This window comes from Lutjanus erythropterus, chromosome 21 (genome assembly GCF_056507025.1).
Source record: "Lutjanus erythropterus isolate fLutEry1 chromosome 21, fLutEry1.hap2, whole genome shotgun sequence".
NCBI classification, from domain to species: Eukaryota; Metazoa; Chordata; class Actinopteri; order Lutjaniformes; family Lutjanidae; genus Lutjanus; species Lutjanus erythropterus.
In genome coordinates, this window is record NC_139337.1 from 31178883 (window position 1) to 31191971 (window position 13089).

At 41.4% G+C, this 13089-nt stretch overlaps 1 protein-coding gene across 1 annotated transcript in view; it reads left to right on the forward strand.

Moving 5' to 3' along the window:
* The window catches only part of LOC146307876 (sodium channel protein type 5 subunit alpha-like), a 210498-nt gene that overhangs the window by 142679 nt on the left and 54730 nt on the right, over positions 1-13089 (forward strand). The window contains exons 17-19 of the mRNA XM_084747390.1: positions 1791-1964; positions 4339-4500; positions 4597-4791. Of these exons, the coding sequence (XP_084603516.1) occupies positions 1791-1964; positions 4339-4500; positions 4597-4791 (531 nt within the window). The remainder of the gene's footprint in view (positions 1-1790; positions 1965-4338; positions 4501-4596; positions 4792-13089) is intronic.

Here is a 13089-nt window from a genome sequence, read left to right on the forward strand (position 1 = left end):
CCTGATGTCAGTAATAATAACGGCGTGATTGTTGAGTAGCTAATCAGCACACTACAGAGTTAATGAGCCCGTGTAAGAGGATCATTCTGTGTGTGTGTGTGTGTGTGTGTGTGTGTGTGTGTGTGTGTGTGTGTGTGTGTGTGTGAGGGAAAGGTAACCCCAGAAACAGCCTGATTTTGTGTGTACGTGCATCAAAATAGTCAGACACTCTATTAAACCTCAGAATTCACTTTTTGGGAGACTTGCACACACACGCACACTTGCTGTGAAGCACACACACAATCACACGTGTGTCACGTAGCCGATGTCACATCGAGGATCCCCTTCTCTCCAGAACAACAAGCAGAGAGAGGGGCTGCTGCACACAAATACACACACACACACACACACACACACACACACACACACACACACACACACACACACACACGCACTTTCAACAGACACACACTTTAAAGGCAGAGAACGTACACACGTGATGTAAAGCAGAGCGAGGCAAACCCTGGACGAGCTGAGGTCTGCAGAGAGAGAGAGAGAGAGAGAGGACGAGCTGAGGTCTACAGAGAGAGAGAGAGAGAGAGAGAGAGAGAGAGGGAGAGAGAGAGAGAGAGAGAGAGGCTTAAAGGATCAAACCACAGGAGCAAACAGCCCAGAGAAGTGTTGTTCAAATTCATCACCAAATTAAGACCACAGCTGCAAACTGCAAGCCTGCACTCAGACGTCATCGAATATCACTTGAATTTCAAAAACATGTCATCATTTTGAAAATGACAGAAACACTGACTGTCCCTCTTATTGATTATAAAAGTTTAAAGTGATGGATGGCAGTCAGGACTGATTCGACCAGTCGGACTGCAACATGGCTGCTTTTGGTAGGGAATCTGCAAAACCAGGAGTAAAACAACCGATTATCTGCTCGGATTTAAGGCAGGTGGACTCGACAGTGATCCTGACAACATGTCAAACACACACACTGGTTCATGGTTGTTGACATGTGAGCAGGAATCAGGTTCCCTCTTGATCACATGGACCTGATTTCAGTGTCGGGGAAATACTCAGAGCAAAGAAGAAGAGGCAGATACTGATATAACTCTTCTTGAAATCACTTTAACTCAGTGTCTTTCATGCTAACACACACACACACACACACACACACACACACACAGTGTGTGAGTGTTGGTTCATGCTAACAGTGTTTGCTAATGTGAGCAGCAGGTCAGTGTGCTGGAACGTCTCTTTGTTTTCCAGCAGCTGAACTCCTGTTGGCTTTTAAAGAACTTGTGTACTTCAGCTGGAGTTATAGGAGGTGACACGTGTGTGTGTGTGTGTGTGTGTGTGTGTGTGTGTGTGTGTGTGTGTGTGTGTGTGTGTGTGTGTGTATGTATGTGTGTGTGCGCGCGCGCGTGCGTGCGTGCGTGCGTGCGTGCGTGTGTGTGTGTGTGTGTGTGTGTGTGTGTGTGTGTGCATGTGTGTGTGTGAGAACCTAACCCAGTCTGAAATGTCCTACCCTTTGGCTAACTCTGCCCTTCATTTAGCTCTTGTGTCTCTGTGTGTGTTTGTGTGTCCTTACCTGAACGTGTCCACTGTTTAGCTTTGTGTGTGTGTGTGTGTGTGTGTGTGTGTGTGTGTGTGTGTGTTAGAGCTAGTTCCAAGTATCCTTAGTACAGAGACGACCTTCCTACCTGTCTTTTGTTTTTAATTGGTTCATTTTTATATTTTTGGATTATGAAAAAACATTTGTTGATAATTTTATGTTATGTTGCACATGTGTGTGTGTGTGTGTGTTTCAGGTGTTCTCTGGGATCTTCACAGCAGAGATGGTGTTGAAGATCATCGCTCTGGATCCATACTACTACTTCCAGACGGGCTGGAACATCTTTGACAGCATCATCGTCTGCCTCAGCCTCATGGAGCTCGGCCTGTCCGACGTGGAGGGGCTCAGCGTGCTGCGCTCCTTCAGACTGGTAACACACACACACACACACACACACACACACTCAGATTACACCTGAAACACAATAATATCATCATACTTACTTACATCATACAGATGTTCATCTTTATTAGTCCTTCAGAATTGTATTTCCTTAAATCAAGCGTGTGTGTTAAAACTTTAAGTGTCTCCTCTGCTGTGCCACTATCTTCAAAATTGTTGTATTCTCCTAAATGTTAAAATCAGCCGTCACCCTGTTATAATCTGTGCTCTAAATATCCACTTGGTTGTAAAACGGACTAGAATTATTCGTTGTCATGACAACAGTAAAGTCTTGCTTCATAACTTTGGATTTTAAGTGCAAAACTTTTTGCATTTTTGCAAATGCTTTTATGTAACTCAGGGTTTTCAGAGCGCTCCTGCAAAAGTGCAAAGAGACGCCTCCCGCTGCCAAAAAACTGCGCTCTGTCTGACCAGGTCACACTTTTTGTATGTTTAAGAAGTGAGGACAAAATAATAGACAGCATAGAAGAAAAGGCTTGTTAAGTTGTTGAGAGAAAATAAAATAATATAAACCAGAAAACCACATGTGTACATGTTGTCTGGTCTGAGCTGGTTAACTGACAGATGTGGACGTTTCCCCGTGTGTGAGGGGACGTGATGATTGGCTGTTGATGGGCGATGTCACTCAACGACACACGCTCAGGTGCCGACAAGTTTGATGCACAAGACGAGGACGGTGGTTGTCAACATTGACCCAAAACACACACACACACACACACACACACACACACACACAAACACACAAACACACACACACACGCGGGTCCTCGAAGCCTTTCCTCGTCTGTCTGCGTCGATCTCTCCAAGTGTCACTCTGGGTGTTGTCAGCTTCTGCTGGAGGCAAACACACACACACACACACACACACACACACACACTAATAAGGACACACACGTTTATTTTCTTCTTTTTGTTCTTTCTGAGCTTCTTCTTTGTCCTTTTTCATCACTCTTGTTTTCTTTTTGCTCTTTTTCTTCTTTCTTGTTTTGTTTTTTCTCCTATTTTTTCGTTCTCTGTCCTTCCCTCTCATTGTCTCTTTAGATGTCCCTTTAACCTCTTTCCAGTCGACGTGAGACACCCGAGGAGTCTGTGGAAAAGATGCTACAGACAAACATAAACAAACAAACATAAAGCTCCATCTGTGCTGCTCTGTCATGTACAGAAGAGAAAGAAAATTTAAATTTAACTGAAAACAGTTTAACCTTGACTCAATGTTTTCAGTTTGAATCAACATAATTCCACTCCTCTGACTGAAAATGCCTTTTTAAAACAAGACAAACCGTCTGTCAGGCAGATTTAAACTGCAACAGGTCGATAATTAATTCAGTCATTAATCTGTCATCACACAACATCAATCATCAGTCATGATCTGACCATGTTTACTGTGTCAGATGCAATAAAATCAGTATCAGTGCAGGAACAAACATAAAAGAGACTGATGTTTATGTGTCTGCTGCCCCAGTGCATGCTGGGATGTTTCCCTACATGCAAACCAGCAGGTTGGAGGAGGCAGATGACATGTAATGGGATTATGTAATCTGGATACAATAAAAACTGTATTTCATTAGTTTGAGATAAAATAGAAGTAATCAGATTACAGATACATTTAGTAAAAATGGTGATACTTGTAGGATCATAAGATGCCAGTTCATTATCATGACTATTCATTTCAGGTCGACTCAAATAAGAATTTTTATCTCCACCACAAACATATTTTAAAGCTAACTAAAAGGAACTTTGTTCTGTGTTGACTTTGATGCCCCCTGTGGACAAAAGTGGTAATGTTGCCATCGTAATAACCAAAAAATATAACGTCAAAAATACAGTTATTTGAAGAAAAATGTCTTGCTGCTTTTTTCTGACTGGCTAACAAACTTCTCACTGTAACTAGTGACTAACCAGTCGTCTTAGGATTGTCTTAACTAACTGTCCTAACTTATGCAGGTCTAGAAGACATAAATAAAGTAATAAATTGAGACAGAACCAGTTAAAAGTTCCTTAAAAACTTTTAATTTAAATAAGAAGCTATATTTACTCAAACTTTAATATTAAAAATCTCTGACTACAGGAATAAATAAATCTGTCAGTTAGATTTACTAACTATATTTTGATTGAACAGCTATTTATCAGTTTATCATAATGAGACATCAATTTGAAAATTTCAACACGTTTATGATATTCACTAACATAATGTATCCCAGTAGATTACATTTCACCTCTGGGGGGCGCCACAGCTGCAAAAAATCCTAACCTTGACCTGAGTGAACTTTAATTTGTTTTAATGAGTGCCCTTATTCTGAAAGTCTTCCTCAAAGTCTTCCTGTGTCTCTCTTTCCCTCCAGCTTCGCGTGTTCAAGCTCGCTCGCTCGTGGCCGACCCTCAACACCCTGATCAAGATCATCGGTAACTCCATGGGCGCCCTGGGCAACCTGACGCTCGTCCTCGCCATCATCGTCTTCATCTTCGCCGTGGTCGGCATGCAGCTGTTCGGTAAAAACTACCAGGTAACGCCGCTGACCTCTGACCTCTGACTGAGATGCAGGCTTCAGATCTTGTAGATTCGATACATCCAGCTGTCTCTTCCTCCTTCCTTCCTGCAGGACTGTGTGTGTAAGATCTCGAAGGACTGCGCTCTTCCTCGCTGGCACATGAAGGACTTCTTCCACTCCTTCCTCATCGTCTTCAGGGTGCTGTGCGGCGAGTGGATCGAGACCATGTGGGACTGCATGGAGGTCGCCGGTCAGCCGCTCTGCATCCTGGTCTTCATGCTGGTCATGGTCATCGGAAACCTGGTGGTGAGTGACCTTTGACCTTCTGCTTATGAATGAGGTCCGTCCACGCTGCCTGAAGCCTTTGAATCTGCTTTTGCTCTGCTGGAACAAAACAGGACAGGTTGCTGGTCTCCAGTCAGATTGATTGTGTAGTTCTCTATTCTGCACATTATAAACAGGAGTCTGGGGTTGATGGATCGTTGTTGTTGCTAACTGTGCTATTTGCACTTTAAGCACAAATGCTTTACATTAAAAAACATAAACTGCATCAAGACAAAATGAAAAAGGAACATAAAGCAATATAAGAAAGACATTAAAATAGTTCAATACAGAATAAAAATAAGATAAAACAGGAGAGTAAAAGTTACAGTGCAGTTTAAGATACTCAAAGCCTGAAATCTGGTTTATCGAACGGCAGAGACAGACGTCTTCAGCCGACCTGCAGTTTTCTGGGAGTTTGTTCCAAATATGTGGTGTATAAAACCTGGATGCTGCCTCTCCATGTTTAGTTTTGACTTTGGGGACAGGAAGTAGACCCGTGTCAGACGATCTGAGAGGTCTGGATGGTTCATAATGTAGCAGCAGATCAGAAATGTATTTTGGTCCCAAACCAAGTGTAAAGACCTCAGAAACAGAGTGATGTGATCCAGTTTTTTCCTTAATATATTTTACCAGTTTAAAACTGTCCTGTATTTAGAAAAATGTTCCTGTATGGCTGCTTTTTCATTTGAGAACTTTAGGCTTTTGTCAAAAAGCATGTTTCCTTTGAAAACATGTTGATATTCCTCAATCAGATGATGATCCGGTGCTGCACACAGACTGGTGAAACATAACGGTAATATTATTAGAGGTTGATTTCTTTGTGCATCATGTAATGTGATGAACTGAAGACGTTTTTCACCGAGCTCTAGAGATCTCTCCACTTCTGACTGCTTCAAAGACTTCTACTCTGGTTTTCTCTGGTTCTCTCGTTAAAGCACATAAAGAAGTTATAATTATTGGTAATAGCTGCGTTGTCAGAACATAAACGGCGTTCAGCGACTGAAAAGCAGGAGCTGAGTGACCTTTTGCCCCCGACACTTTACCTGTAACCCTTCACTTCTGTGCTTTAGTGTTGCCTTTGCAGAGGTTTTCTGTGGTTGGTGGTGAAAACATACGTAACGTGTGCGAGGATTCTACAATAGAGCGAGTTAGGTGGACGGACAGAGAGAAAAGAGAGAGAGAGACACAGAGGATCTTTTACATGTGACCCTGTGGTTCAGCTCTGTCCAAAGAATTGCTGATTTAAGTGAGATCTGCTGAGAGCTACAGACAGAATAAATGTTGCTCTACTGACCCATCCTCCTCCCTCTCCCCTCCCCCCCGTCCTCCTCCTCCTCCTCCTCCTCCTCCTCCTCCTCCTGTCCAACCTCTGAACATTTATACCTGACTCTCCATATGTGCTGATGCTCAGTCGACCGTCTCTGTACCACTTTATTTGTCTTTTTCTTTCCAGCTCTGCCTCTCTCCTGTCTGATGTTGTGTACTTCAGTAAAGGTGTGTGTGTGTGTGTGTGTGTCTGTGTTTGTGTATTTTGATCTTAGCTTCCCCTTTAGTTTGTCACCTGAACGCAACAGGAAGTGGAGAATCCTACAGTGGTTAAAAACAATATATTCTAGTGGCTTTAAAATAGCATATAAATAAAAGTAGTATATTTTTTCTTGTGTCTTTCAAATGTGGTGTTTTCTCAGCTGGTTAACTCGCCTTTGGTCACTTCCATTTTGCTCAAAGTTGGGGCGTGTGTGAAAACAGCTTCCCTGTTTTTCCGCTGTATCTCTGACTTTTGAACTGGTTCCACCTGTTTTAAAGGGAAACATTTTAATCAGGGATGCGTCGTCAACAAGGAGTTTTGGACTTCGAACAACTGCCTGAACTTAAACGATACTGTCTAATTTTTAATTTCAATAACGGTCAATGAAGGTTTATTGTGTCGCATTATGTCATGTTGTGTCTCATGTCTTGTCTTCTTGTCTTGTCTCGTCTTTTCGTATCATATTGTATTGTAACTTGTATCAGATCTTGTGCTGTGTTATCCTGTCTTTTCGCATCATATCGTGTTGTCGCATCGTATTGTATTGTATCGTATTGTATCTTGTGTTTTGTCTTCTTGTATCGTTTCGTGTCTTGTAGTATTGCGTTGTGTCATATTGTATTATATCTTAGTGTATCTTGTTGTGTCGTATGTGTTCTTGTTGTACTATGTCTTGTTGTATCGTACCTTGTATTGTTGTATCATATCGTGTCTTGTTGTATCGTACCGTGTCTTGTATCGTACCGTGTCTTTGTTGTATCGTATCGTGTCTTGTTGTATCATACCGTGTCTTGTTGTATCATATCGTGTCTTGTTGTATCGTATCGTGTCTTGTTGTATCGTGTCTTGTTGTATCGTATCGTGTCTTGTTCTATCGTACCGTGTCTTGTTGTATCGTACCGTGTCTTGTTGTATCGTACCGTGTCTTGTTGTATCGTGTCTTGTTGTATCGTACCGTGTCTTGTTGTATCGTGTCTTGTTGTATCGTGTCTTGTTGTATCGTGTCGTGTCTTGTTGTATCGTGTCTTGTTGTATCGTGTCGTGTCTTGTTGTATCGTGTCTTGTTGTATCGTATCGTGTCTTGTTGTATCGTGTCGTGTCTTGTTGTACCGTGTCTTGTTGTATCGTATCGTGTCTTGTTGTATCGTGTCGTGTCTTGTTGTATCGTGTCTTGTTGTATCATATCACATCTTGTTCTACTCCTGATCTTTTCTGTAGAACCAGATTTTAATGACCCCAATCAGCTTTATTCTCATGCAACTGAATAATCAGTAACACTGTTTGTGTGTAGACTTCATTCATTCATTCATTCTGACACACACACACACACACACACACACACACACACACACACACACACACACACTCAGAATGTTTTTGATATCAAGTACCACTCACCCATGGTCATGTAACATGACCAGCGGTGTTTTCTTCATGTTGAACATGCGTAATCACCTACACACACACACATAGTTACACACACATTGATACACACATGTATATATACACACACACACACACCAATGCAGAGAGCGCTCATCTTGCAAGAGAAAAAGAGGTGAGGAAAGATTTTCTTTCTTCTGATAACTATCTGTCATCTCATCTTACACCGTACCCCCCCAGACACACACACACACACACACACACACACACACACACACACACACACACACACAGATTGATTGATGTGTTTAGAGGTGTAGACATGTGACGTGTTCATGGTCTGGGGGGTCATTTTATAGTAAGGCCGGTAAAGTGAGTAAGATGTGTGTGTGTGTGTGTGTGTGTGTGTGTGTGTGTGTGTGTGTCCTAATCAGACGGATTCAGAGCAGACAGGAGGCGGTAACTGGAGAGGAGAAAGTACCTTTATCTGATGGTCAATGCACACATACACACACACACACACACACACACACACACACACACAAATACACACACACACACACACAAATACACAGACCCGGGCTACATCACAGAAGTCGGCTTCTCTGAAGATATTTAGACAAAAAAATAAAAACAAACAATACAACTGTCAGACAGCGGTGACGACTCCTTTTCTACAAGTTGATCAGCTGTTTATAACACTGTTTATAACACTGTTTATAAAGTGTTATCCTGCAAACAAAAGCCCACTGCTCTGAAAAGTTGGACTTCATTGGCCTGCCAAGCTCCATTAATATTTTGTTCAGTTTAAGCGTTATAAGCCTCTGCTCGTCCTAAAAGATTATGAATGATATCTTACAACTCATAAACAGACACTAACTCATTCAGCAAACATTCGGCTTTAATTTGAAGTGTAATTAATGTGAAACAGGCAATTTCTATTCAAGATTTCTATTTACAGACTGAATGTTCTTAAATTATTTCTGTTGTCCCACTCTCCAATATTGATATTGAAGCTTTTGGTGAAAAATATTGTAATAATAATAATAAATAATTTGGGGCACTTGAAAGCATCATTTTCTATTAGACCATAGAGCAAAAAACTAGAAAATTTTCACATTTTGAGAAACAGGAATCAGAGAATTTTTACTTAAGAAATGACTCAAACTGATAAATCTATTGTCATAATATTTAGCATAGGTCAGGACAGGTCAAATCTTTTTTCTTAAAGTCCAAATATAACATGATAAACAGATTATATCATAAATTAAAAGAGAAATCACTTTCAGCTCTTTATGATGCATCATATAAAATATGTTGACCTGCAGAAACTGAATCCTTCAAATGAGAAAGAAAAGAAAAGAGAAGAATTTATTAAAAGACTTTAATGTTACTCCCTCTTTTTCATTTTGTTCTTTATTTTCTTCTTTGTCCTTTGTCCATTTTTACTTATTATGAAGAGTCTCATATTCACCATTCAGTGGATCATGAAGTGTGTGTGTGTGTGTGTGTGTGTGTGTGTGTGTGTGTGTGTGTGTGTGTGTGTGTGTGTGTGTGTGCAGCAATAATAGAGTCTCATTCATCTATTTAGCTTAATGGTCTCATGGATATTTAATAACGAGCTTGATAGGCCAGACAGCTTACACACTGACACACACACACACACACACACACACACACACACACACACACACACACACACACACACACACACACTCGCAGTCAACAGCCTCTTATTCTTCTCTTGTCAGTGGCAGGAATTGTATCTCCCCCTGCAGAGGGATATGCTGACCTGACTGAATGAATATGCCCAAACACGTGTGTGTGTGTGTGTGTGTGTGTGTGTGTGTGTGTGTGTGTGTGTGTGTGTGTCATGATGACCCAACCTTTCCAATTCAGGTGATTTATCCCGTTAGAAATGGCCTCATTGCGCACAGCTCAGCTCAGCTCAGCCTGTATATGTGTGTGTGTGTGTGTGTGTGTGTGTGTGTGTGTGTGTGTGTGTGTGTGTGTGTGTGTGTAGGCATTTATGCATGCATGCATTCATATGTGAGTGAGTGTGTGTGTGTGTGTGTGATTCTGTTTTGGTTATGAGATGTCAAGTGTCACATCTCATAAGGGACAGAACGTAAGGAGGAAGGAAGGAAAGGAGACGAAGGAGTAGAATGGAAGGACCCGTGGTGAAGGAGAAGGAAGGACAGGAAGAGAAGGAGAAATAAATAAAGAATGAAGTGAGGAAAAAGATAAATAAAGGAAGAACAAGAGAAGGAAAGGATGCAAAGGTAGCTGCAGCTCTTTGCCATATCTGTATACAGGAAAGGTATTTTATTTTTATTTTGTCTATGATCTTTTAAAACCAGGACCCCTTTGTTTGAAAAAGCAAGGCAGATGTTCCATTTTATGCGCTCCTGTGGTAGATAAAATATGATAAAGTGCCCTCTGACATTCCCTACCAAGGACAAGATGTGATGAAGTCCCCTCTTAAGTGCTTTTCTTGTAGACAGAATAAGGTGAAGTGCCCTTTTAGTGGACAAAATGTGGTAACCTGCCGTCATGATGCCCTTCCAGTGCATAAAACACAATTCAGTGCTGTGAGTCCACCTCTGTTGTGCAATTACTTTAATAGTCAATTAATAATCAATTGATCATTGCAGCTCTAGTTCAGATATTGTATCCATCTATAGGGGTGTGCCACAGGGCTCTCTATTAGTCCACTTTTATTTATTATTTTATATAATATTTATGCTGATGACATGTATTATATATTTCTGTACTGAAACTCTTGTACACGCCCACTGAATATTTGCAAAATGCTTTTATTGTTGCTTGAGGTGATGAAACTCATTCTAAATGCAAACAAGACCAAGTTTATGTTGATAACCAACTCAAGGAAAAGGCCACAAAATGTCTTGATGTACAGGAGAGAGAGGTTGTCCAGCCTGATCTCTGTCCCAGCTTGTCACAGGAGACCATGTTTGGGGCCAATAAAGTTTAAGCTTATCTTAGGAATTGAATGTGGCATGAAAAGATATTGATATAGAGGGAAGACAGGACAGGAGGAGAGAAATGAGCAAAGTCTAGGTGATGGAGGAATAACCGAAAGTAGCCTGGAAGAATTTGGGATAAATTTGAGATACGAACTAAGAAAGGCAGGGATCAAAGAAAAAGCAGAGTAAAAAGATATGATAGGGAATGAAAGAAAGGAAGGAGGGACAATAAGAGAAGTGAACAAATGAAGAACAGAAGGAAGCATGAAGGGAAGACAGAATGGAAGCAAAGAGAACATCAGAGAGAAACAATAAAGGAAGGATGGAAGGAAGGGAGGGAGAGAGGAAAACATTAAGTAAGGAAGAAAGAAGCAAAGAGAAGAGAGAAATGAAGAAGGAGAGGAGTAAAATAAAGAAACTTTAACATGTCAAACCGTTGTCACGGAAACGGTCGTCGGGGAGGATGTGAGACCTTGTTGCCGTGACAGTGAACCTCATGATGTTGCACTAATACCCAGAGGGCAATAGGGCAGGGGAAAGGACCCACACACACACACACACACACACACACACACACACACACACACACACACACACACACACACACAAAGGACATTTGTTTCTTATTTTAATTAAAACTGTTCTGCACTGTTAATGATGTGTGCTGTTAGGTCACATTTGCTGCATCTGTCTGTCCGTCCGTCCGTCCGTCCGTCCGTCCGTCCGTCCGTCCGTCCGTCCGTCCGCCCGCCCGCCCGCCCGTCTGTCTGTCTGTCTGTCTGTCTGTCAGTCTGTCTGTCTGTAGCTAAATGTGATAAGCATCCACACTTTCACTGGCAGATAAAGAGAGAGGTGGGGAATTACCTCTTATCTCACGTACACACAGGGGTATATCACTGTGTGTGTGTGTGTGTGTGTGTGTGTGTGTGTGTGTGTGTGTGTGTGTGTGTGTGTGAGATCCTGCAGGCAGCAGCTGAGTCAGTGTGCAGCAGTCTGGGTGTTCAGTGTGTAACATTATGAGACACAACTGATGCACATCTAGAAACTCACTCACCGACTTCATCAGCTTGAGTTTTATTAGTAAAGTAACAGTTGTACTTGAGTACAGACTTTCAATACTCTGATGAAATTATGGGACCTGGAAATTACTGTTATTAGCTTTAAATAAATAAAACTTGTATATTTATATAGTTGATGAGAAAAGATTAAATTAGTCATTTTTACAGTGTAATGGAGGAGTCATGGAGTTAAGTTGTAATTATTCTTTCATGGGACAGTGGACAGAGACAGAAACAGCCTCTTATTCTGAAACTTGTTCCCATCTCCCAACTCTTTTTCAAAAAAGACAAAATAAAGGCGACTAGAATTATTCGTTGTCATGACAACAATAAGCTCTTGCTTCATAACTTTTGATTTTGAGATCAAAACCTTCACCAAAAAAATCTGCAAATGCTTTTATTTTGTATTGTTGGGAAATGACCAGGATATAAATGGGATAATCAACTTGTAGGTGTCGTGTCGGGTGGTTCTTCACCTCCACGTCAGGCCTTTAAGCTGTTTAACGCACACCGACTCGTTGATTATTCTTTACTTGGTCAACATCGGTTGTTTTGAAGCTGTTCTATATAAATAAATTGACATTAATATGATTCAGGAGTGAGGATGTGCAGAAACACTGTGATGCCTTTGTTCCTCTGCTTTTACTCTGAAAGTGTTTCCTCTTTGAAGCTGAATTCCTGCTGTTTCCTGCAGACCTTGTTTCTGTGTGTGTGCGTGTGTGTGTACATGTGTGTGTGTGTGCGCGTGTGTGTGTACATGTGTGTGTGTGTGTGCGCGCGCGTGTGTGTACATGCGTGTGTGTGTGCGCGCAGCTGCACAGACTGAAGCAGGTGAGCCGGTGTTTAGGTTGCGGTTTCTCTTAATGACAAACGAGCGTCTGAATGTGTTTCACTGAGCCAGCACTTCGACAGCAGCACACCTGCCACGAGACACTCCTCCTCCTCGACTTCTACTGTTTCTACTCTTCCTCCTTTAATCTTACTCTCTCATTATACTCACTAACTTTAATCATCGTCGTGACTTTTCATCAGAGTCTCCGAAGCTGTTCGGAAACCACAAATCAGCAGTTTGAATAGTCAAACTGCACCGAGTTGATTAATTGCATAAATTGTGGGTTTGATAAATGGTGGATGGATCGTTCTTAATGGGAGGAAACATCTGGATGGAGAATTTAGTGAGTGTGAGGAAAAAACCACACAGGGACAGAGGAGGAGGAAGGTGGCAGGAAAATGTTTCAGCTGTAAATAATTATCTCTTCCTCACAAAGCAAAAACAGCAAGAAATTACAAATTAAAATGTTCAAAAACTAAAGTTCAGACAGTT